Genomic DNA, 26,473 nt, shown 5'->3' with positions numbered 1-26,473 from the left:
AGAAAATTTAGTTTACTATATAAACTGAAGACTAAGGCTTAATTTTTTTTTTCTAGAAAAATATTTTACCTTCACTTCTGTTACATTTGAGTTACCAGTTAAAATGTAAGATTTAATTCTCTGGTTTTTTTTTGAGAATGGATTATTGCAAAGATTTTTATTTTAGTTTTCTGTGTCACATGATGTGTTTGAGATAATTTTACTAGAGATCATGCAATGACAAAGTGTTATGGATTTTTCCACCTTCATTTGCTGTCATAAACTAAGTTATAATTTGCATATGTTTGATGTCAGTTGGTTGATTTAGTAGTGGTTTTTTTTGTTGTTTTAGTTTTAACAGATGAAATCTTTTTTCAGTGGTATCCATTCTATATGCAGAGTGTAAACTTGCTACTTTTTGAGGAGGCTTGAAATAAACATAAATCATTCTTTACTTCTTTAATCAATTATAAGGGGGAATAACATGATAGCTATCTCTACTGGTATTGGATTATTTTGTGGAAAAAAAAATTTAATATAGTTTTCATTTGGGAACTCTTATGAGCTTTAATTACATTCTTTTTTAATCAAAGTGCTTATGATGTTTTTAAAATAACTGTCTTGCCTGAGTGATACTAGTTTTCAGTTTGGTTCAGTTTGCTTATTGTGTGCCTACCATATGCTATGATAATAGATTCCTTCAGGTTCAAGTACCTCTGATACGCTGTGATGCCACAGATCATCAGCCAACCATGAAGAAAAAAAATAATTATATGGCACGGTAATTGTTTTGCACCTATCATATGTCCATTTCACCAGGGAAGTATTAGAGCTCTTAGTGGTGATGCAGGAACACAGCATTTTTTTACCAGTAGTTTAACTGTGCATATCTGTCTACTAGGCAGCTGAAGTCACACACAGTATCTATGCTTTCTTACAAAGCAGCCCTGAAATTTAGCTAATGCATAAGATAGCTTTAACCTTTCCAATAACTTTCAGATAAAATTATTTTCTATGTTAATTTTATGAACGTTATTTTCTAAAATAGAAGGTCAGTACCAATTAAAGCTTCATTCCAGAGATGTGAAGTTGTCGCTGCAGAAGTCATGTTATCTGTGAAGATACAGAATTGTAAGGAGGATAGTAGAAGAGAAAAATCTGTTTTTCTGAATGATGATGGTATAGTTTATTTCTATCCATAGTGTGTCTGGTTAGAGAAAGTGCTGATCCAAATCTTTCTTTAAATTATTGCTAAGGAAAATTACAATATTGACGTTATTATAAAGCAATAGTTTCATTTGCTTTCGACAGGTACATTTCAAGCATATTGATTCTGTCTCTGACGCATAGTTTTAGGAAAGGGGTTGTGTCCAGGACGAACTGCAGTGTATTGTTATTTGTTACCTTAATAGTCCTCAGGGAGGCATCAGACTTTTGCAGATTCCACTAGGATTGTTCTGATTGGCATCAAGGTCAGTTTCAGCTTCCTAACACTCCAAAAGAGCTGAAAGTAACATGACAGCAATTTTTTACTTGAACATTTGTCTGGCATTAAATATTTTCGTGTTATTTAATGAAATTGCCTTGATTTACTTTGACAGTAATAAACGTTCCAAATTTTTGCTTTCTTCCAGACTGCTGATGAAGGTTCCACTATATCCTGTGTTGTGGAGCGTACAAGGGGAGCCCTAGACTATGTGTATATAAAGTACATTATCTCACAGGTTGATTCCACTGGCATTAATTACTCTGTTACCGATTTTTCTAATAGCAGTGGCACTATCACATTCGTTCCTTGGCAGAGATCAGAGGTAAACCCTACCTTCCTATTAACAATTCATCCTGTCCTTTACAAACCTCCTGGAAAATACCTTCTGAGGGTGCTTGGCTGGTTTGCATACTAGAGAGTGTTTACTTCACATGGCTTTTCTTCTTATTATTTTTTATTTTGTTATTTTATGTTGTTATTTTTTTGTTATATATATATTTTCTTTCTTTCTTTTTTTCCATCCCTGACAACAAGAAAGTGTTATTTGTAGCTCTGTGTATATGTCAGTTCAAAAGTCACCATGTGTGCATGTACATATTAGATATATGTACATATACATAAAAAATATTAACTGTATTTATGTGTATGTGTACATATACTTTAAAAAGTGTAGATAGTCCATGTACTTTCGAAATTGGAAAATGATCAGGTTTGATCTGAGTGTTGTAACTCAAATTTATGTCCACAACAATTAAATAGGCAATAGTAAGATTCATTGCTGTTCTTGCACTCAAGGCTATCCAGGTTCTGTCTCCTTTTAAATTCAAAATCAGAAACAGGAGATTAAAGGTGTTCTTGTAACAATAGCTGTTTTTGAGTCTCCCTGAAATGATTACTGTCTGCTTTAATCTATTCCTCTGCATAAAGTGTGCGAGCAACTGGAACATAAGGAAATTATTCAATATTCTGGCCTTAGAGACACCTGAAATTGGTAATCAGAATTGCATCTCTGAGTTGGGGGAGAGAAAGAGAAATGATACATAAGGGAAGCTTTAGCTGCTTCTGAGAAAGCTTTCTAAAAGTCTTACGAAATTCCTTATCTGAATTAGTTTAAAAAAAAAAGAAAAAGAAAAAAGAAATACCAGGATACCAGGATACACTGAAGAGTAGGAATTCAAAGCTACAGAGGCCCACAATTAAAAAATTATGTGGGCAGACTGGAGGTCCAAAAGAGGGCCAGAAAGATGATCAAAGAGCTGGAGAACCTGTCCTCTAAGGAAAGACTCAAGGGGTTAGATCTTTTCACCCTTTAGAAGGGGACTTTGATCCCATTATTACAGTACCTAAAGGGCAGCTCCAGAGTTGACAGAGGCTCTCTCTTCTCAAGAAACCACAGGAGAAGACAGAGGGCAAAGAGTACAAAGATAGAGTGGGAGAGGTTTTGTCTTGAAATTTTTTACAACTACTGGAACGACTTCCTTAGGGACAGGGTCGGGTTGTCCCGACCTCAGCATCTGGGCCAGGGCAATCCCAAGCACAAACACAGGCTGGGCAGAGAAAGCACTGAGAGCACCCCTTGGGGGGGGAAGGACCTGGGCGTGGTGGTTGATGAGAAGCTCGACATGAGCCGGCAATGTGTGCTTGCAGCCCAGAAAGCCACCCGTACCCTGGGCTGCACCAACAGCAGCGTGGGCAGCAGGGCGAGGGAGGGGGCGAAGGAGGAAATTCTTCCCTCAGAGGGCGGTGAGGCCCAGGCCCAGGCTGCCCAGAGGAGCTGCGGCTGCCCCATCCCTGGCAGAGCCCAAGGCCAGGCTGGATGGGGCTGAGGGCAGCCTGGGCTGGGGGGAGGTGTCCCTGCCCATGGCAGGGGGTGGCGCTGGGTGGGCTTTAAGGTCCCTTCCAGCCCAAACCAATGTATGGTTCTATGGTAGAATTCCCATCACCAGGGGTGCTTAAGATGCAGTTGAACATGGTGCTGGATTATTTCATCTATTTTTTTTTTTTCCATGAAACATTGAACTTCATCTTTTGATGTCCCATCCAACGTGGGCTGTCCTATGATTAAAATTCTGTGGTAATAAACAGCGTGTGCTAGAAATAGAAATAAAAATAATCTGTTTCAATGAATTCAATCCTGATGTACAGCACAGAATTGTTAAATTTATTTGAAGAAGTGGTGCGGGACCACAGTACTGTAGAAACAACATACACTTTCTATTATTGTTTGTATAATAAGGATGAATTGTGAGTAGAAAATACCATCCTCAGTTTCACTTATATCAGGCTGCAGAAGTCAATGTGGACTCAAATTCGCTGAAGTCATTTGCAGGGATCCCAGTGACTTCACTAGAACTGTGAATCTGGATAATGTAATGACTGGCAAAAGCGTGTGGTATCTGAAAATAGTTCATTCATGTTATAATAGTTTGTTCATTCAGCTTTATTTCTCTGTGAAATGATATTACTGCATTTCATACAATCATATATAGCAGAAATTTCCAAAGCTTTTCTAGCATGGCAACATAGACGAGGCCCACATTACTCTATCTAGTGGCAGAAAATGGCTGATGTAGGCTCTTGCTACACAGCTTACTGGTCCAATTTACTGCATACATACAGAGGAGCTAATGTGCATGGCTCTAAGAAACGGGCTGGTAGCAAGCTGCTCTTCAGGTGGGATATCCTAAGGGACTTTCAACTGACATTTGTAATCTACTCATTACCATGCCTCTAAATATGATCAGCTACTTAAATGTTTTCTATATGTTTGTCCGACCATATCGAAACATAAAGAAAGATGGAATTTTCTGAAGTGAATGTGTTAGCGTGTTTAGAGCAAGGTTATGTTAGTAAATCGTATGATCTGCAGGTCAAAGTGTCAGGTGGTATAATAAGCTCAATTTATTTGCTCTCTAAATTGGATTAATCACTGTAATGTCTCTTCATAAGCATAATTTCAAAAAGATTTTAAAATTTATCAGATATTTCATGTTCAGTACATGGAAATTAAACTCTGCTTTTGTGAAGATATACAAAACCAACCAAACAAGTATTTATTATCACTTATTTATGTAGTTTGAAACAATTCAGAAAATATGCCTTCCATTTCCAGTAGCTTGGAAGCATTGTTTTTGGAAAGCATATTCTAGACATAAAATGTTATCTTAGAAATTAGTTGAATTTATGTGGAGAGCAAAAATAGTGTCCTTTGCTTTCAGAACTATACAGCAGATACAGCTGACTGACTAATCAAAGAATGTTGCATGGTTTGATTTCTCCATGATTTGGTCCTTCTCTAGGTGTTAAATTTGCATGTTATTGATGATGACATTCCGGAGTTAAATGAATATTTCCGTGTGACATTAGTCTCTGCAGTGTCTGGAGATGGGAAACTAGGTTCAACTCCTACCAGTGGAGCAAGTATAGATCCAGAAAAGGAAACTACTGATATCAGCATCAAAGCCAGTGACCACCCATACGGTAACAATGATGGGAATTATACAGCTTTGTTTCAGATTATTGTGTAGTTCTTTCCAGTCAGATGAAAACTTTGCTTGGTTGTAATAGTTGAGGAAGCAATCTCATATATTCCACTTTATCTGACTTGAATTAATTCATTGTTTATATACATGAATGAATACTGAATTAGTTTTCTTTTATAATTTTACAAAAAGGCCTCAAATCTTCCCTGCCCAAACAAGCAATGATTCTCTTGTGAGGGCAAATAAAGGCTCTGCATGTAGTTGATCCTGTCCAGGTTTTTCATCAAATGAGAATTCCTGACAATGAGAGTCATTTCTCCATATGTCTTGTACCAGTAAATACGCAAAACCGTGGCCTGTGAGGCTCTTTTGGGAAGAGAAGGTTTTATTATTGTGCTGTGCCTTTTATCAAGACTGACAAGAATATCAGTGAGAGAGGGTAAGGCACACAGCACATCTCTGGAAATAGTGTGATTGAGGCTTAAGGGTATACTGGTATATGTGGTTTTTAATTTCAGAACCATCACAAGATATGTTATCAATCACTTTATTTAAATTGTTTATCATCTTTAAAATTTGTTATGAAAAGCCATGTAAGTAGTAATTCTTGTCTTCCAGGTCTGCTCCAGTTCTCTGTGGGGCCACCTCCTCAGCCAGGTGATAAAATGATTCTTCCAGCCTCTTCTGTGCCCCATATTACTATTAAAGAAGAAGCTGGACACGTCAGATTACTGGTAGTTCATGCACAAGGCCTTCTTGGAACAGTTCTGGTGGAATACAGAACAGTGCCAGTCACAGCTTTCAGTCCCAAAGATTATCAGGTATGGCAACTGCCAAGGTGGTATAATTGTTTTGGAATTAATTAGAGTTATTTATCGTGGAGATAGCTTTCAGTTTGACTGCTCTAGCCCAGCTATGATTCTTTCACAGAAAGACTACTTTACAAGGTGATGTGGCAAATGGATATGTAATATTCACTTAAAAATATACATCATGTGACTTCTCCATTCTTTTCTCTGCAGTAAGTTGCATTGTCTAGGAAAAGCCTCTGGTTTTGAACTTTTTTTTTTTTTCTTAACAGAGTTTTCAGTGTAGCAATTTGTGAGTTTTGCTGTTGTTACAGACCATATTATTCAAGTGCATGTACAGGTTAACATTATGCTTGTACATACTGGGATTTGTATATGCCTAGCAAAATAACCTGCATGTATCTGCACTTGCTTGTCCAACTGATCATTTGTGCAGAAAAATAAGAAAAATGTACATGAATGCAGATGCTCACCAGTATGTCAACTTAGATGTCTTCTTCTTTTTTTTTTTCTTTTGTAAAACAGATTTTTCAGATTTTTTTTTAAAGCTTAAGTGAGGAAAAGTAGATGTTTTGAAAAAGACAAAATGAAGGTTCTGTTTCTTTTTTTTATATGGATGAAAACATTAGACTTGAACAAAAATATGAAGAGCTCTTATATTGCAGGCTGTTGTGGGTACACTGGAATTTCAGCCAGGAGAAAGATACAAGTACATTACTGTTAACATCACTGATAATACTATTCCTGAATTAGAAAAAACGTTTAAAGTGGAGCTGTTGAACCCAGAGGGAGGAGGTAAGGCACATATATCAGTCCCTTAGTTGTATTTTCATGACCTCTACTCGTTCATAAAAATCTTGTCTTTCTTGGCATTATTTTCTATGTTATTTCTGAAAACAAACAAAAAGCACCTCTACATCCCCACCCCCATACAGCTGTCTTTTTTCGTAGGGAAGAACTGTTCCTCAGTTCTTTTCTTAATCCTTGGTGGAAACAACCAGATCCCATAGCAAGTATATTATTACCATGTATTAGGGAAAGTGTATCACTGCCATCTGTTAGGTCATCTAAAGGCAATTGCTGCTTTTCACTTTGTATAACTTCATGGTTGGTAATGAGAACTAAAATAATGCAAAAATATATTAGCAATATGTTGCATTTCAAAAATATGGAATATTTATAAAATATTTAAGGCTAAACAGTCAAAGTGTTGTGTTTTTGTTTGTTTGTTTTGGGTTTTTTTTGTTTTGTTTTGTTTTTTCTTCCACATGAGTGAAATCAGAAGAACTGCAATACATAGGTCAAATGGATTATAGCAGTAATAGGCTGTGGATGTTGAGGGCCATAGGGAGTTTGCTGAGCTGTAGCTGCAGAGGTAGCTCGTAGATAACTGTCTGTAAGAACAAGACAAACACTTGAAAGAATTATTGGTTTGAAGGGCTAGTCTGAAGGGACGGCAAAGCATAGTGGTGCTGCCACATAAACCCCTGAATACCTTACAGATTTTTTTTTCCATTTGAGAAAAATTTTAACGGAGATTGTAAAGCTTGTTGGAGGGAAAAGTAATTAGAAACACTGACAGCCATAAATTGATTTTTTTTTTTTAAACTGATGTTATTTTTTTAAACAATTCGGAAATTGCAAGTGTGGTCCCTTCTGGGAGGATGTATCAGATTTCCTTGAATTAATCCAGCTCTCTGCTATGATTGTATGTGTCTATGGTGCAACATGGTCTCAGTGATTCTTTTGGTAAAGTCTTGAGACTTTTCACGTATTTTGTCTTTTTGGTTGAATAGTTGTTTTGTTAAAAGGAGTCAAACTTTTCTCTTTCAAATTGTTGTGACAGAAAATTTACAACTAACTTTAGTAATCCAGTAACTATATAGCCTTTTTAAAATGAGCCTTCTTTTTGGCCTTTCCAACACAAACACAAAGCTTATGAAGTCCCCATTAGTTAAGTTTTCTGCAGATTTTCCCAACATTTTCACTTTGTGAGAAAATATTAGAATAAGGAGCTTGAGGGACTTTATCGTCTCCCCTACCTTTTTTTTTTTTTTTTTTTCAATTTAGATTCCTCCATGACAAGCCTCAGTTAGGAGTGAGAAAGGGGAAATACAAAATGGGGACACAAAGAGGGAAAGAGAGGAAAGATAAACTATGTGTATGTGTTTTCTTTCATTCTGACTTCCCATTGCTATTTCCAATGTCATAAATTAAGTAAGAGGTGGCATATGTAAATATTTCAGTCTTTATTAGAACTCCTGTACACTTTCAGAAGCAAAGTTGATACCTTCCTAGAGTGCTTCCCTCTTTTTTTCCTGTTGTCCAGAATAGTTTAAATTTCTCTTTGCTTGCGCTCTGATTTATAAATGTATATATGTGTATATATCTGTATGTCTGTCATCTTAAAGTTGCTGAGCTCTTTAGAAATGATGGCAGTGGTAGTGGTGATGGGAACATGGATTTCTTCCTTCCAACTGTCCATCAGCATGGTAAGCATTTTGGATTAATCTTTATTTCTTTATGCTAACTGTAATATCCCTCATGAACTACACTACTGACACAGTTTATCATAGTGTTATTTTGCTTGTGGTTTGAGATATATCATAGAGTCCTGTCAAAACATTCTTTCCCATTTTAAAAAAGGCTTAATTTCAACAACAGTCAATACTAACCGTAATACAGAAAATAACAGCTTCTCTATCTTCAAAGCTGTATTTTTATAGAACACAATGTAGTTATTCCAGAAGTAGTTAGAAAAATTAGCTTTGTTTGTAAATTTTGTAAAATTTTCTGGAGAGCAAAGAGGAGAGAAACTTTTTAAATTTAAGGTAATTTAAAAATTACCTGACTGTGTGTTTTGATACTTTCTTTTGCCACTTGCTTTATGCTTTGATCTCTGCATCTCAAAAATACTCTTAATAAAAAGTGGTGTTAGCTCTTTTTTTTCTAAAAGAATGCTTTGATTATTTTTCATTTTTGAAGTCTATTTTTGTCACAACATACAGAAAACAAAGATAATTTAATCTTGAGAAAATTAAAAACATACAATATGCAGAAATAAGATGAAAACAAAAGCACCTACTATGAGGGAAACGCTAATGATGGCGGATTTTGAATTAAACCCTAGAGACCTGAAAATATTGTGTTAGCACCCATTATCGAAATCAAATAATTTATTCCACAGTGACAGCCTGATTTTCTGTTTTATTTGAAAATACAAAGGAGTTCAGTTTGAACCTGAGAGTAAGTCTGTGGTTTAACCACTTTTTGGAACTTCCTGGGAAGTGTTGTTTCCTCTTCTGTGTTTCCAGATTTTTTTTAAAATGCCAGGCTCTTTCTCTTTCTAAGCAGCAAGTTATCTCACACAAGATGATCATTACAGTAGTAGAATTTCCTGGACTAGCTTTTTCTTTGTTCCAGCTTCAGTTAAAATAGTACCTGCTTTTGTCCTGTCTGCACTGCTTACACTGTGTTTTACCACGTAACTCTCCCCTACCCTAAATTCTAGTTCATTTTCCTTAATTAGACAAGTAATTTTATTTTTGATCCTCTCTTAAAATATTTGCATTTTATATGTTGCTTTGGAGTGTTGTTCCATAGAAGGGCTGCCAGGACTGCATTATTGAAAGTGAGTTCCTTATCCATGTGGATAATTATTCCACATTTAAAACAAAAAAAAAACACACCACAAAATGCAAAACAGCAGAAATATTCCAGTTATGCTTTTCTGTGTGCTTTTTGTAACAAACTTCCTTAGCTTTTAAGAAAAGATGGTATAAAAAAATAACTCATTTTGGCACTTGCACTTACAGCCAGCTTGGGAATTGCATCCCACATCGTTGTGACTATTGAGGCTTCTGATGATGCTCATGGCGTCTTTGAGTTCAGTACTGAGTCACTCTCGGTAAATGGAACTGAGCCTGAAGATGGAGATAGCAATATTATGTTGCAGGTTAGAAAGTTTTGGGTCTCATATTGCTATGCAATCCTCTTTTATGTCTATTTTACAGAGCATTCTGCAATATTTTTATAATAGGTCTACAGCATTTTAACTTAACTTTATCATGTACATTTGTCTTGACATTTTATACTTCACTTTCTAAAGTGTATCTTTCAGCTTAAAACTAAAATGTTTTATATAAGTTTAAATTTACTTCTACTTGTTTACATTTGAGGTATGAATATTTTAAAGTAAGTGCTGATGACACAACAAATACAGCAAAGCTAAGATGATAAAGATTACACTGTTTTTAAAATTAGTTTATTTTTAACTCATCATGTCAATGACTTTGCACTGTATATAATGGAGGGGCTGGATTGTGTGCAGCTTGCAGTTGGCAATGACATGCTTAAGATCCTCCGGGTAAGGATTAAGGGACATGGAAATAAGTTATAACAATAAGATGAAGTTGTTGTGGGAGTCTGCTATAGACCACCCAGCCAGGAGGACAACATTGCCAAATTATTCTATAATGAACTAAGGGATATCTCTAGGTCATCTGCCCTTGTCCCTGTGGGTGACTTCAACTTCCCAGATGTTAGCTGGGAATACCATACAGCCAATACAAACAGGTACTGGAAATTCCTGAGGCACGTTAACAATAACTTGTTGGTACAGTTACTCTGGAAGCTGACTAAGAAAGGTGCCCTCCAGATTTGTTGCTTGTAAACAGTGAGGGTCTTGTGGGTGAAGTGGTGATTGGAGGCTGTCCTGGCCATAGTGACCATGAGATGGCTGAGTTTAAAATCTTTGGTAATAGGAGGAAAACTGCCAGCAAAAGTTCAGCCCTAGCTATGGAGACAGCAGACTTCAGACTACTCAGTGAACTAGTTTGTGAGGTCCCCTTGGAACCTGCTTTTGAAGGTATTGGAGTCCATCAGTGCTGGTTAGTTAAGTAACACCTCTTAAGAGCACAGGAACAGGCAATTCCAAAGAGTCAGAAGTTGAGCAAGCTGGGCAGAAGGCCAGCTTGGCTGAGCAGGGATCTTATTCTAGAATTTAGGCGAAAAAGGAAAATCTGTGGGCATTGGAAGCAAGGTCAGTTGAACAAGGACTACAGAGGTGATGTTCACTCAGAGTTGAAGCTGGCCAGTACTGTGGGGACAACAAAAAGTGCTTTTTTTAAAGTATGCTAACAGCAAAAGGAGGAGCAGAGAAAACATTGATCCATTACTTGTTGAGGTTGGTAACCTCACAAATAAGTACGCCAATAAAGCAGAGGTTAATGCCTTCTTTGCCTCTGTCTTTAACACCAATGATGGGCTCGGGGACACCCAAAGCTCTGAATTTCAGGACTGTGATGATGATAAACTCCCAGCCAACTTTGAACTTGTGCAGGATTTGCTGCTCCAGCTGGATGCATATAAGTCTATGGGGTCCAGTGGGATTAATCCCAAAGTACAGAAAGAGCTGGCTGATGTCATTGCAAGACCTCTCTCAATAATTTTTCAATAGTCTTGGAGTCTGGAGAGGTCACAGTTGACTGGAATTAAGTTAAACGAGGAAGTGCTGGATTCTGCACCTGGCAAGGGGCAATGCTGGCTGTACGGACAGGCCTGGGGACAAGAGGCTGAAGAGCAGCCCCATGGAAAGGGATCTGGGGGTTTTGCTTGACAGCAAGAGAAATATGAACCAGCAGTGTGCCTTAGCAGCCAAAATCGTCAACTGTGTTCTGGAGCATAAGGCACAGCAATGCTGGATGGTCAAGGGAAGGGATTGTCCTGCTCTGCTCTGTGCTGGTGAAGCCTCACCTCTAGCACTGTGTGTGCTACAATATATGAAGGACATAAACTATTAGAGAGCATCCAAAGGAGGGCTACTATGGTGGTGAAGGGTCTAGAGGGCAAGAAGTATGAGGAGCGGCTGAGGTCCCTGGGTTTGTTCAGCCCAGAGCAGAGCAGGCCGAGGGGAGGTCTCATGGCGGCCTGCAGCTCCCTCACGAGGGGAGCGGAGGGGCAGGCGCTGAGCTCTGCTCTCTGGGGACAGCGACAGGACCCGAGGGAACGGCATGGGGCTGGGACAGGGGAGGGTCAGGCTGGGGGTTAGGGAAAGGTTCTGCACCCAGAGGTGGTCGGGCACTGGGACAGGCTCCCCAGGGACATGGTCACAGCACTGAGCTGCCAGAGTTCAAGAAGCATTTGGACTACTCTGTCAGACATGCGATTTGATTTTGGGTGGTCCTGTGTGGAGTCAGGTGTTGGACCTGATAATCCCTGTGGATCTTTTGTAACTCAGGATATTCTGTGATTCTGTGACTTTGCTGTATGCCATTTTACACTTTTATGTTCTTCTTTCTTATAGTACAAAGAAATACATAAATCTTTGTGTTTTCCACTTAGGTTGTGAGAACTCATGGGGCCCTGTCTGAGGTGACTCTGTATTGGGTCATAGTCTGTGATCTTACAGAAGACCTGGTCTCTGCATATGGGAATGTAACATTTGATGTTGGCCAAGTGAGAGCAAATATTACCATACAAGTTTCTCCTGACAACGTGCCTGAACTGGATCAGGTGTTTTCAGTTTTGATCATCAATGTGTCCAGTGGTCGTCTTGGAAATCACACTAATGCAACATTAACAGTTTTAGCTAATGATGATCCATATGGACTGTTCATCTTTTCTGAGAGAAACAGACCAATAAAAGTTGAGGAAGAAACAAAAAATATCTCCCTGACAATAGTAAGGCTTGGTGGTCTTCTTGGTACAGTAGTGGTTACATACAGAACTTTAGGTGATGATGAAAAGTCACCCTTTCTTCCACCTGATGTTGTTAGAGCAATACAAGGAGAAGATTATATACCCATTACTGGTTATGTGATCTTCGCAGCCAATGAAAGCGAAGCCACAATATCTTTGCCTATTTTGGATGATTATGATCCTGAGAGGTCAGAATCTGTTTTTGTGGAGCTAAACAATACTGTTTTGATCGACAAAGTACAGGATCGGCCAAGTAAGTGTCTTTCATATGTAAACCCAAAGCTTAAATATGTAGGCTAATATTTATATTTAATAGGATAAAATGCAGCAATTGAAATTACAGTAAAATTTTACCTCTGCCTAACTCTGTATAGTTAAGAATCCTGTAAGTTATATGTCAGAGTATCTCACATTAAGTATGAAGATTCTGTGTGTCAGCATATATTTCCTTTACCACAAAATTTTGTCAGGGGTGGACATTTCTTTCTCCCTTCTGCATCTGCTTTATCCCAGGTGTTTTAGGCCAACTGTATTACTGTATTGGTTTTGTGTGCTAATACCTGCTCACCTGTTGTTTCTGTAAAGCACAATGATAGGAAATAAGCTAGTTGCACTTACTGAAAGCGAAAAAAGCCTTTTAAACATTAAGTGGTGTAGAATTGCAGCTTCATGCTGGCTTTTTAGCGTAGAGGATGTTTGCCCGATCAGATAAATTCAGGTCATTACAGCCTTATTTATGCTTAAGAGCTTCTTGGCATGCCTAATTTCCCTTCCCTCTCCCCCATGACTCTCCCACATTAATCTTGATTTTTAAGGGAAACACTACAAAAAATTCTACTGGGAAACTGAAAGGTTACTTATAGTTCATCATTGCTAGTGTAAAATTCTATTGTCCTATGGACAAATAAATAAGTAATTTTGCTAGTACCTCACCTCTTCAAAGAACTGGTGTTTTGTATGCTCCACAGCAGGGTAGAATAATAAGTTAGTAAGAATGTGGATTTTCTGACATAATATAATTCAAACATCAAAAATATGCTTGTGCAGTTTGTAGTTATATTTTGTCCAAATCTAAAATGAAAATTTTATTGAAAGCTAGTAGTGGCCATCCACTAAACTCAGGTGTATGTATATGAACAGTATAGCCATATATAGGAGGCATTTCAGGCTTGCTCTAAGAGGTTTTTTTTATATTTCAGTTGTAAATTCTCCTCGTCTTGGATCAGTGGGTGAGACTATAGCTCATGTAATTATCAATGCCAATGATGATGCTTTTGGAACACTTCAGCTTTCAGCTTCAGCTGTGCGAGTTGCTGAAAATTATGTTGGACCAATCATTAACGTGACCAGAACTGGGGGAATTTTTGCAGATGTTTCTGTGAAATTCAAAGCTATGCCAATAACTGCAACAGCTGGTAAGAAATCAAAATAGCAGAAATACACATTCTGTGTTAAACCAGAAAGAGCATACTGTATGCTTCGAGTAACCAAAGCAAGCAAGTGTGTATTGAATGCAGTCTAGTAAAACAAGTAGAAAAAATACCAAAGTGTGAGATACTTACTGAGTGTACTTAGGAGACAGGAATTCAGGTCCTATAGAAGAGACCTTACATCAAATTTAAAAAAACTCAGAGATATCATCACTGAAGAATCTAGCAAGAAAACTAAGGAAAGGAATTGGCTGTTTGTTTCCCTGGTGGCCACTCACTTTCTCAAAAAAATAAAATAAAATAAAAAATCCTGTAGTAGTATATATAGCTAGTACTTAGTCCTTTGTACATATTTCAACCTACCATACATGGCTTATTTGAGTTTCTTGGAGGGAAATTGAGAGCTGGTGACTCCTCTGTGAAACAGACAAATGTTAAGCACAATTCAAGAAGACTTTTACTTTGCAAATGAAAGGTAAAGCTCTCAGGTGATCCCTGAAAAGCTCCACGAGGGAAGGAGTGACCTTATGTCCTTTAGTAAAATCTCCTTTGAAAAAGGTACTTCTGTTTCATTTTATCTCTTGGAAAGCCAGACAACTATCAGAAATCAAATATAGAAATGTCACAGTTGTGTGATCTTCTCAATGGAAGATAATAATGGACCTTTTGTAATTGCTTCTTGGACTGACAGTGTAAACTCTGTTTTGGCCAAGATGAGATTTATTTTCATCCATCCAGATATCTAAAAGGCACTAGGAAATAAACAATTGTATTTTCTGGGTATGAAGATAAAGAAAAAAAAAACACAAAAAAACACACCAACATATGAACACAAGGGAATGCAAAAAGAACAGATAAATATTAGTGCTGATAAACATTAGTGATGTTTCATAATGAACCAGAATGCCTTAATATTCTTCTGTGTTTTGATTGTTTTGTTATTTTTTCATGTACAAATCTAGGTGAGGACTACAGTGTAGCCTCATCAGATGTTGTCTTACTAGAAGGAGAAACAAGTAAAGCTGTGCCAATTTATATAATTAATGATATCAATCCTGAAGTTGAGGAGTCCTTTTATGTTCAGCTGCTGAATCAAACGACAGGAGGAGCCTTGCTTGGATCTTTGACGAGGGCAGTCATAACCATTGAGGCTTCTGATGACCCGTTTGGATCCTTTGGTAAATGAGTCTTATTTGCATATTTTCTCTTGTCCAGTAGCAATCTGCTGATTTGTGGGTGAGTTATTACTGGGCAATGGAATAAAAATTTTCAGAATACAAAAAGGGAAGTCTGGATGAACACAGTAAAGGACAAAATAAGATAAACTAAATTAAAACGTGTAAGTAAGGGCAAATGGTGCCCTTATATAGCGAAATTGAAGCATTCAGTCAACTTATATATCAAGATTTTGTGAGACGAAGGTGGATTTTGGAGTCTCCTAATGGGGATGGATTTTAATTTAATTTGTATTTTTTTATCTATTCTAAATGTTGCATTTCTGCAATAGCTTGAAGCTTAAGTTTACATGCCAAAACCTGTTTAGATAGTGCAGTGTCATTGTTTTACAAAATAATCAGGCAAAGCAGGTTTAAATATCTGGGGAAATTGGAAAGTACAAATATGACTTAAATTGCATTCTTGTATGTTCTGGTTGTTAGTTATTGTAGTTTTTCTTCTTTCTATCATTATCAGTAAAATGGATTGTGGACACTTTCCAAAAATAGTTTCATTACACAGGTTTTGAGAAAAAAATGGTAATTTCAAAAATTTAATGACATTTTAGAAATTTATCTTTTCTATTTATTTTTTCTATTTCAGTATTTCTGGTGTATGTTTTCCAGCCATTTTATTTGACTTACTCTTTCTCCCTTTAGTACCCTACTTTATTTCAGTTATTCCATTTTATCAGCAAAATGTAAAGGAAATTGACAAAAGTAAATAATTCCACATGGATAATTCATTAACTTCATTCTTAACAACTAAAGATTTTATACAAGAAAGACTTATATTTGAAACAATTTAGATGGAATATGTTGACACATTTTTTCCATACGTGACATAAAAAATGATAAAAAATTTCCTCACTGGGAAAAATTACCTTCTGACCGTCTTCTAAAAACTTAGATCATGGCTAGCCTTGAACAATGGATACGTTGGAATAAACTCTTGGGTGGGGGCTGAATTTTCATGCCAATTTTATTTGCAGATAAAATGATACTGAAAGTTCAATTTGAAGTTTAAACCTGATTAACATTTTTTTAATTGTGCAAATGAATGCAATCAAGTGAAATAAAATATATAATTCAGTAACTAGGATGGTGTTTTTATTTTAAATATTACTGTTAATGAAATACACCTCTTTGTGCTGCACTTCAGTGTTCCAGATGACCGAATTTACTGTGGAGGAGCCTGAATCTGGATCAGTACCCATAAATCTGCCAGTAATCCGCAATGCTGGGACACTTGGTAACGTTACTGTTGAGTGGGTTGCTACCATTGGTGGACACCCTGCTGATGAGGACTTGCAGGTTGCCTCAGGCAATATTACTTTTGCCCCTGGGGAAGCCTTTCAGATGCTACTATTGGAAATCCTGGCTGATGATGTTCCAGAAATAGAAGAAGTAAGTCAAGCACTTACATCTTCCTTGAAGATGGTATTAATTTTGACTTGTTCTAGAAATATGTATGATGGAAAACAAGAAATGTTCCGGCAGGAAGGTGCTATAATTTCATGTTATACTTTGCTTGTAATTATTGTTAGAAAAACCACAAATTGTCTAGCTGCATTACTTCTTTTTCTTTTCTTCTCTTTGAGATTGTCCGTGTAGAATTAACTCAGGCCTCCAATGGTGGTGCTATTGGGTTAGATGGCGTGGCAAGTATTATAATACCTGCCAATGATAATCCTTATGGCACAGTTTTCTTTCATCAATCCTTATATCGAGTTCAGGAGCCACTAGAAAGAAATTTGCTGGCAAACATAACAGTCAGGCGAAGGTTTGTATAATGTGTGCTTTATTTGTAATTACTATTTATTCTTCACTTTTGTTTTCACTATAATGTCAAATTTCATGCTCCTCTCATAAAAATATGTGCATCAATTCTTTGATCTGCCATCTCAATGTATTTTCATTTCAAACACATTGTTTTTGAAGTAGATGTCTGTGTATTACATAAATTACTTAAACGTAGTATACATTGAATACTTTGTAGTATACATTGTATACTTTGTATACATTTGTATACATTTGTATACATGTAGTATACATTGTATACATTGTATACAGTAGTATACATTGAATACGCTGAGTTTACATTGGCAATGTAAACTCAGCGTACACAGTGTACTATTCATTTTGTCCGTTTAATCATCAAATCATTTAAACCTGCATGGTAGCCTGTTCCTGTGATTTGAACAGGAGGACAAAATGGCCAGCCCTTACAGGATGAAAATAAGAGAAGGAAAACAGGTTTTATGCATGTGATCCTAGAGGAAGGATGATAAGTCTGGGTGTCACCGGCTTTTTCTTCCTTGCAAGTAAGGAGAGCTGCCAAGTCCTGAAGAAGACTAAGTTAACTCCTAGAACCAAATGTTTACAAATATGCATTCTTAACAGACTACTACCTAAGCTATAAATAATCAAACTTGCTATCCACAAAAAAATAAGATAACTCAGTTATTCTGGTACTAGTTTCAAAGGGAATGCATTTTGATGTGTTATTTGGAATTTTTCAGCAATTCAGAAAGGGTCAGTTGATTTTGTTCACTTCTATTATTAACCCAGAAACATGTAGAATATTAGACATCCTTTGTCAACTAACAGAACTTTATTTTATTATAATGTCTTTTAGTGAGGGAAGATTTGGTCAGCTGCAGATTTTCTACAGCACTTCTGAGACTGACGTTGTAGCTCTTGCTGTGGAGCAAGGTCAGGATATCCTGGCCTACTACGAGCCTCCTGTACAAGGAATTCCTGACAAACCATCCAAGACCAGAGTGAATGTGTCAGCAGCAAGTGACCCTGTGTATTCCTGTGCAGCTCAGTGCCTAAAAGAACAAGCATGTTCAGCCTTTACATTTTCCAGTGCCTCAGGGATTCCTCTCTGCCTTTGGCTGACGTCAGATATCAGCCCATTAACTAACAACACTTCAGGGTTCCGGACCTACAAGAAAAACGTTACCAGTGCATTCGCCCTCTTCAGCACACAAGCCATCGCTGGCAGTGATTATGAACCTGTTACAAGACAGTGGGCCATAATGCAGGAAGGGGAAGAGTCTGCAAATCTAACAGTTACCATACTGCCTGACAGCCTGCCAGAACTGGATGAGAGATTCACTATAACCCTTTTGAAAGCAGAACTGATGAACGTCTCAGCCAGCTCAAAAAACCAACCAACCATAGGACAGCCAAATACCTCCACAGTTATCATAATGATGAATGGAGACGCATTTGGAGTGTTTAAGATCTACAGTGTAAGTCCCAATGCAACAGAGAAAGGTCTGTATGTTGAAGTAGAGGAACGTCCTCAGACCAACGTGCAGCTAATGATACACAGAACAGAAGGCAGCCTGGGACAAGTGACAGTGGAATGGCGTGTCATTGGTGGGACTGCTACTCCAAACTTGGATTTTATAGGTGTCGGTGAGACTCTGGTGTTTGCTGAAGGTGAGACAAGCTCTCGTTTTGGCTTCTGTTTTGTAAAACTAAGAAAAAGAAAAAAGAACGTGACAAGTACACGATACTGTGGATGTTTTGACAACTGATATCTTCTTCTTAGGCTAAATTTTCCTGAATGCTAAGGATACACGTGCAAAAGAGTATGGTTGTTCATTAGCATGTAGCATTATCTTGCAGAACACACACAGTGGTAGCAAAGCACAATGAAATATCTAAGCACAATAAATACCTAAGGGTTTTTATTAAAGAAATATTGCAGTATAAATATTGCACTATAAAGATTTCCTTTACCACATAAGTAAGGATTAATAAAGTCGAAGATAGTTGTTACAGCAAGGATAATGGAAATGAGAATCAGGCCTAAGTGGTCTTTTGTTAGCCCTCGGTCACTACAGTACTAATTTTTCATGACATCTCTTTAAATTCTGAGATCATATTGTAACATAACAAAACATATTTAAACGTAACATAACAGAACATATTTAAAAGAATTGCAAACAGGACAAACAAGTCCCTCTCAGACATTACTTAAGTACCATGCAGCATGCTGTATTTTATGCTGTATTTTATTTTTTCAAAGTCTGAGTTAATCGAACTGATATTTTGAAAGCAATTTCCAGGTGCGTAGTAAAGATTCTAGTGTGCTAGCTTGATAAATCATCTGAATAGTAAGGCATGGCTGCTGGCAATGATTGTGAGGCTGACATGTAATTACATTACCAGTTACAAGTTTAGTAAAAACTGATTTTGAAGTATTTTGAAAGACAATCTAGCAGGAAATACATATGTATTCTGTAAATTGATATTCTAATGATCATAAAACACAGCTGGGTTATGCACACGCACTGAACAACAGGATTGTGTTGTAAATTTTAATGGATATATAGCGACTAGAGATTAACGGTGTTTGCTGCTTACATTATTATTCTTTGATAGTCCCAAAGGCAAGGAACTAACAAAATGTCATCCCATTTCAATGCATTCCCTGGCTCAGTAAATGTACTCATATTGAATGTACACCCTTGTGTAAATGGTTCATCGGAGAGCTTAGCACCTGGCAATTTATTTTTTTTTCAAGAATGATATTCCCCTTTTCTAAGTTAAATTTTAAAGTCATAGAATTTGTAATGAAAATAAAGAATTCTAGGCACTCCGAAATAATTCCTATATAATTAATTTCTACATAGTATATTTAATGATGTGATCGTTTTATTGGCTTAATGTGACTGATCAATAGTAATTAGATAAAATTTCATAATGACATTCACTGACTTCCAGAAAGGTAAATAAGTTTGTTTCATGCAATTTTAATATATTTTATGTATTTAATTATTTTCAAAATGAGATGATTGAGTCTTTTTACAAGGTGGTTTCCAAGTGGACACACGGTTGTATACGTTCTTCTCCTTGTAGGTGAAACAAAGAAGATGGTCACGCTGCCCATTATAGATGATCCAGAGCCAGAGGATGATGAAAGTATTGAAATCAGCCTGGTCCATACTGAAGGAGGGAGTCGAATTTTGCCCAGTTTTGACACTGTCACAGTGATTATTCTGGCAAGTGACAATGTGGCAGGAATTATAAGCTTCCATACAGCCTCAAGATCTGTTATTGGTTGTGAAGGTGTGTTCTTTGTGTTGACCACGCTCAAATTTTAATGCCAGTTTCCATCTTTGTGCTTTCAGTTGATAATGACTCACAATGATTGTGTTTCACTGTTCAGAGAACACCAGCAAGAAGTGAATATCCACATACCTGACATGTACTTTGAACTCTTGCAAGCATTCATAGAATCACAGAATGCTTAAGGTTGGAAGGGGCCTCTGGAGGTCATCTGGTCCTTTCCCCCTCAAGCAGGGCCACCTAGAGCAGGTTGCTCAGGACCATGTCCAGGCTTTTGAGTATCTCCAAGGAGGGAGACCCCACAATCTCTCTGGGCAACCTGTGCCAGTGCTCCCACACAGCACAAAAGTGCTGTCTGATATTCAGAGGGAACCTCTTGTGCTCCAGTTTGTGCCCGCTGCCTCTTGTCCTGTCCCTGGGCACCACTGACACGAGCCTGGCTCTGTCCTGTTCCACCCTCCCTTCAGGTATTGAAGGACACTGATGAGATCCCCCTGAGCCTCCCCTTCTCCAGGCTGAGCAGTCTCAGCTCTCACAGCCTCTCTTCCCTTCCCTTGATCACCTCGGTGTCCCTCTGTTGGAGTCTTCCCAGTACGTTTAGGTCTGTCTTGCACTGGGGAGCCCAGAGCTGGACCCAGTGCTCCAGGTGCAGCCTCACCAGTGCAGAGTAGAGGGGAAGGATAGCTCTCTCAGCCTGCTAGGGATACTTGGCCTAATTCAGCCCAGAATGCCATCAGCCTTCTTAGTAACAAGGCATGTTGCTGGCTCCTGCCCAGTGCAGTGTCCAGCAGGACCCCAAGCCCTTTCTGTCAAGCTGCTCTCCATCAGGGTGCACGCCCTGGTGCCTGGGGCTGCTCCCCGCCAGGGGCAGGACTCTGCCCTTCTCTTTGTTGGCCTGCACGAGGCTCCTGCCAGCCCACTTCATGACTGCCAACATACACACACCTAATAGTCATAAGCAAATCAGATCTATCAGCGACTTACAAAGAATTTAAAATATTCTAGAAAACATTCCTGCAGAAACACTAGGGTAACATCTTCCCTTTGTCTGTCCCATGAACCTGATGTTTTTTTATGGCAGATGATTTGGGAAGTAGCAATTATAAGAGAAAGCAAACATTTGAGAAAGAACAATAATAATTTGGTATGTACTAAACATTTCTACTATTGTTTTAAAGAATACACGGCATGTTTCATCTACAGTTTGATGCAGTTTTGCATAGGATGATAATAGTACTGGTGGTGATTGCTTTAGGTGGCCTTTGATGGAATCTCAGTGTATTGCAGTATCACGTTTCTCTGATGTTTGAACTGATGGGCAGGGAAAGTTCACAAAACAGGAACTTGTCCCCTAATGTGTGCACTACATTTTCTGTTTGAAGAAAAATGGCTTTCTCAACCAAAGGTTTTTTGTTTTGTTTTCCCAACATGAAAGGGCATCATAACCTTTGGTTTTTTATCTAGGTATGGTTTGTGTTAATTCTGTGCCAAGCCAGATGTGATATGATTAGCTAAGAAGAGCTGTTAATGAGCACAAGGAATTAATACAAACTGTCTCAGTCCCAAAGTCCCTGAATACTTTCAACTGGTTAAATGTTATTCATAGCATGCTACCAAATGCTGGCTGCTTGAAACTGAAGTACTTGGCTATAGTTCTATTATTATATATAGTTATTATTATATTATTTTTCCAGGTTGTGAAAAGAAATAGTTCATTGCCTTCCAGCCAGAAACAAAACAAGTGAACTAAGTGTCTTTGATTAAAAAAAAAAGAGAGAGAAAAAGGGAGAAATAGAGAAAGAGCAAAAGAGCTAAGGCATTTAGATTATTTTAGTTTGTCAAAATATTTTTTTCATTCGAAAGCAAAATTTACCAGACATAAATCCAAATATCATTACTTTTACAGTTATTGTGTTATTGAAAATTTTCTGTTAAGTGAATACATTTTGTTTTCACAATGTGCATGTTATTTTTTACCTTATTGAGGATAAGTGTAGTATTTTTTTATTGGACAGGGGTCTGCGACAGTTGTGTAACTGTATTACAAGAAAATGCACTGCAGTAGCTTAAAGTAATGAGGAAGAGGAGAGCGGCTGATGCTCCCTTCTTCACAGCGATAAATACCCACCTCTTTGTTTCTCTATGTAAGAGATGCATCACTTATTAAGTCACAATGTAGAAATGTAAAAGTATGGATAAGGATTAAATATTAAAAAAAATATTGAATTTAGCCTAATAACACTTTCAATCTTCAGAAATCAATTAGTGTTCATATTAGCATTTCTTCTGGATAGGAATACCAAAAAAATCTTGGTAAAGCTGGTAGGAAACATGGATCAGTAAATAACTACTTGGAATCTGTAATAATGACTTCAAGTTTCTTCTCAGTGTTTGGATTATAGTGGAACAGCTTTCTATATCATAAAGCATTTTTCCCAGTCTTCAATGAAAATTCATTATAACTTATAGAGATATATTGAAATAAGCTTTGCCTTATTTGTGTGTGTGTGTGTTTTCCCAATGGTACTAAACCATTGAAACCACTTTTCTTTTAAATCTTTATTTCTTTGTAATGGATATGCAAAATTCTCAAATAGAACATAGTGGATTGCAGTGCAGTGTTAAACACTGTAATGATTTAGCCTCAGAGGAACCTGTAAATTGGGAGTCTACCATCCAGATATTTGACTGTAGAAGTGGAATCCTTGTGATATCAATAAATTTTGAATTCCTTAATTTTCTTAGAAGCAACATGGACCAACTTAAGCCAAAGATGTCGACATCAATGTCGACATCAATGTTGACATCTCTGAGACTTAACTGAAGTTTGAAATGTTGGGGCTGAATAGCACATTTATGTATTTGAAAATGGGTGTATACAGTTTTTGTATTACTTCTTTACAATATTAAATTTTATTTAAGTATATTAAGGGCTCTTGAAGTTAAGAATTCCTTTCTCTTTCATTGGTAGCCAATATACATGCATATCTCTGACTCTTCCTTACAAAAAATAAATGTAACTAGAAAATTTTCAGATTTTTCTTGCCAGTTTTAGCTGTACAATGCTGTACAATTCTGTAAGGTAATACAGTAGAATAGCAAGACAGCATCCTAAGTTGCTGCTCTCTAAATTGCATAATCAAAGGGACTAGTTGGGCAGCATAATGTTATTATAACATTATCTTATGTTTTGTTAATTCTTCAATAAGCAAAAGAAATCTCATGTATTGTTTTCAAAAATCTCAGAATTGTAGATTTCTGCATATTTCATGTCTCTGAAAGCCAATGCAGGACAAAATGTGCTGTTGAACTTAAATTCTGTGGACCTGAAAAATGCATATGAAATATGAATGCCATGTACCTACCTATTATAAATAACCATCTGTCCTCTATTGTGAATGTTTTGCAAAATATTGCCTACTGATCTATTCCATGTTGATATAACATGCTAATTTCACATGTCCACATTTAAAATATTTAATGGAAATTTTGTGAAAAACTTGTGAATATAAAACAATTTCCACATTTTACAAAGCCTACTAAGAGGTCTACTCTTTTTAATTAAAGTGCCTTTGGGGTTAAATGTTATAAATGTGCAAAATACCATAGTATTTGCTTCCTTTATATGCACATTGTCCAGCAATACTGATTACCTCTGAGATTATAAGAAATTATTAACATTTTCTGAATGTTTTGTTTTCTAACAGTGACCATATTTGTAAGTTCGAACTCACATAAATGGAACTTACAGATAATTATAAGCATTTTTTTCTGCATGCATTGAATAAAGTCACAAGACAGTGCAAATGTTCAGATAATGTGTATTCTTTCCAGGGAACTGTTGTAGAAAACTACTATTATTGTTGGTACATACAGTAGTTACTGTTTTGTACAGTTTACAGACTTGTATTGCTCTAATGTTTGCGCATGTTTTCATGAACATTCCCTTTCTAAGTTATTCATCTATACCAAGTTCCCTCATATGTTCATAATTATTTCCAAGTGTGAACTAAAAACAGAAAAAAAAAAACTAGAAGAGTTTAAGTTTAGGTTTTTCTTTTCAGCATTAAAAGTGAATGTGGTATATAACTACTGTGAAATTCAAACTGACAAAAATAGCAATATCTTTCAGGAAAAATACTTTAACTGTGTGATGCATGTTTTTGACCTCTCATTTTTATAACCAACATGTAGAAGAGGAGACCCTGAAACACTGCATCTTGTCCTTTATTCCTAGGAGAACAATTACAATTCCACATCGTAAGAACTCCTCCAGGACTGGGAAATGTTACTGTTGAGTGGAAGATAGTAGGACATAATGTAAAACAAAATTTTGCAAACTATTCTGGAATACTTTTTTTTCCTGAGGTAAGTCCATAAACAGTGATGTTGGCTACAGGAAAATAGTGTGATTAGAACTGATCTGAGAAAAAGTGTGCCTTTTCAACAGTCCTTCTTTCTTGGTTTGATTATTTAATTTCTCACTTTTTGACTTACAAACTGGAGGGAGCTTACAATTCTTGATACTTAACTCTTCTTAAAGAAATTGTTCAAAATACTTGTCATTATGATATCACTTGTGTTTTATAAAATAATGGCTAATCAATTTACCCTTAAAACAAATAGGGGACGTTGAATACAACATTGTATGTTGATCTGCTGGATGACCATATTCCTGAAGAAAAAGAAGAATACCAAGTCATCCTATACAACATCAAAACAGAAGGTAATGCAGAACTATAGCCAGCTACATCTTAAAAATACCATTTAATAATATAATATTTTTAATTTTATTATTTCATTTTGGAGGTATAGGACTGAGCAAACTGCAGCTGGTGCAAAGTACGCAAAGTTCATTAACATTTTATTGAAATAGGCTTGGTCCTTATGTATGTATATATAAATCCCACCGTGTCTCCACAAATACACTTAAATGGTTTTCAATCCTGATTTAACTCTGCCTATTTAATTCAATGGTTGTTTCTTCCCTTAATCTTAATGCAAACTGAGTTTACTAATATGTCATGGATAGAGTTGCCATGAAACATGCAGATATTTTTATCTTTTTAAACAATCTTGTCAAGCTGCAGACTTACTGATCTGTCCCTGAATTCAAGGTGGTCAGAATATTTTATTCTTGCCATTAAAATTATAGTGAGAAAAGAAGCCTTAAACTGCATCCGTTCTGAAATACCTTTCTTCAAACTGAAATTAATGTCCAAACACCAAACTAACTTGACATGGATTGTGTTGCTGCGAGGTGCCTTATCAACTTCCGAGAGTCACTGTGGCCCAACGGGATGAGCAAAATTATTCATCAAAGCAATAGTTGGAAAACATATCAGTTTATTGATGTAATGATTGTGAAGTGGAATATAGTTTTAAGCTTTTGGAGGTACTTCCTGGGAAAATGGTTTATTTCCTTTTAAAATATAGGGAAGTTGATATTTGGCACTGGCCTGTTAAGTTTTCTTATTTTTTAATACATTTTTGTGACTTTGTACTTGGTATGCATAAAATTTCTGTTTCTATTTGTTATAGAATGTAAGTATATATATGTGTGTAGGTCCCACACCATCCACATACTTCAGTGAGCTTTGGTTTCGTGGTATTTGCATGGCTACTGAACGTTATTTAAATGTAATATTAACAATAATGTAAGACAAAAATATTAGTTGCATAACACTTCATTCACTGCAGTCCACTGATTCTCTTGCAGGAGTTTCTTCTACAGGTGCTGCTGTTTTGGATAGTCAAGGATATGAAGCTGTTCTAACAGTAGAAGCTAGTGATGAACCACATGGAATTTTGAATTTTGCTTCCACATCCAGGGTGGTTTTAATCCCAGAAGAAAACAAAACAATTCAGCTTTTTATTAACAGAGAATTTGGATCTCTAGGTCTGTATAACAACTCCAAGAGAAAGGAAGTTTTGTTTTGCTTATCATTAGGCAAATAAAAGCCATGATAATGAAAGTTTGGAAAAATCTTTGTTACAGTTGGTATTTTTTTCAGAACTTCTAAGCTTCTTTCTGCAGACTTGGAAACTAAATATTACTTATTACTAGAGTCATAATCCTCATTAATACAGCAAGGGATCTGAAAGCTGTAACAATCAGGTGGCTATTAAGGTTACCATATTTTTGTCTAATGAGTCTGTCTCAAAGCATTAGTCTCTTCAGAAAAAATAAAAAACATGAGAAAAGTGACATGTACACACATCCCACATATTTTTTCTCTGAATTTCAGGAAGTCAGCACCTTAGGAATGTCACATGGAAAAAG

The 26,473-nt window shown here is 36.8% G+C and overlaps 1 protein-coding gene across 1 annotated transcript in view; it reads left to right on the top strand.

Annotated features, from left to right (window-relative positions):
- Positions 1-26,473, top strand: part of LOC310891530 (adhesion G-protein coupled receptor V1-like) — a gene marked incomplete at its 5' end in the record, with an annotated part of 74,354 nt that overhangs the window by 34,502 nt on the left and 13,379 nt on the right. The window contains 16 exons of the mRNA XM_083853799.1: positions 1,614-1,790; positions 4,768-4,948; positions 5,569-5,771; positions 6,425-6,554; positions 8,171-8,251; positions 9,575-9,714; positions 12,102-12,711; positions 13,658-13,873; positions 14,851-15,066; positions 16,265-16,509; positions 16,704-16,885; positions 17,741-18,555; positions 19,981-20,190; positions 24,428-24,558; positions 24,817-24,916; positions 25,910-26,089. Of these exons, the coding sequence (XP_083709925.1) occupies positions 1,614-1,790; positions 4,768-4,948; positions 5,569-5,771; positions 6,425-6,554; positions 8,171-8,251; positions 9,575-9,714; positions 12,102-12,711; positions 13,658-13,873; positions 14,851-15,066; positions 16,265-16,509; positions 16,704-16,885; positions 17,741-18,555; positions 19,981-20,190; positions 24,428-24,558; positions 24,817-24,916; positions 25,910-26,089 (3,817 nt within the window). The remainder of the gene's footprint in view (positions 1-1,613; positions 1,791-4,767; positions 4,949-5,568; positions 5,772-6,424; positions 6,555-8,170; positions 8,252-9,574; positions 9,715-12,101; positions 12,712-13,657; positions 13,874-14,850; positions 15,067-16,264; positions 16,510-16,703; positions 16,886-17,740; positions 18,556-19,980; positions 20,191-24,427; positions 24,559-24,816; positions 24,917-25,909; positions 26,090-26,473) is intronic.

The sequence above is a fragment of the Anser anser genome (assembly GCF_964211835.1).
Source record: "Anser anser genome assembly, contig: HAP1_SCAFFOLD_159, whole genome shotgun sequence".
Lineage (NCBI taxonomy): Eukaryota > Metazoa > Chordata > Aves > Anseriformes > Anatidae > Anser > Anser anser.
This window is presented reverse-complemented; position numbering and strand designations above follow the sequence as displayed.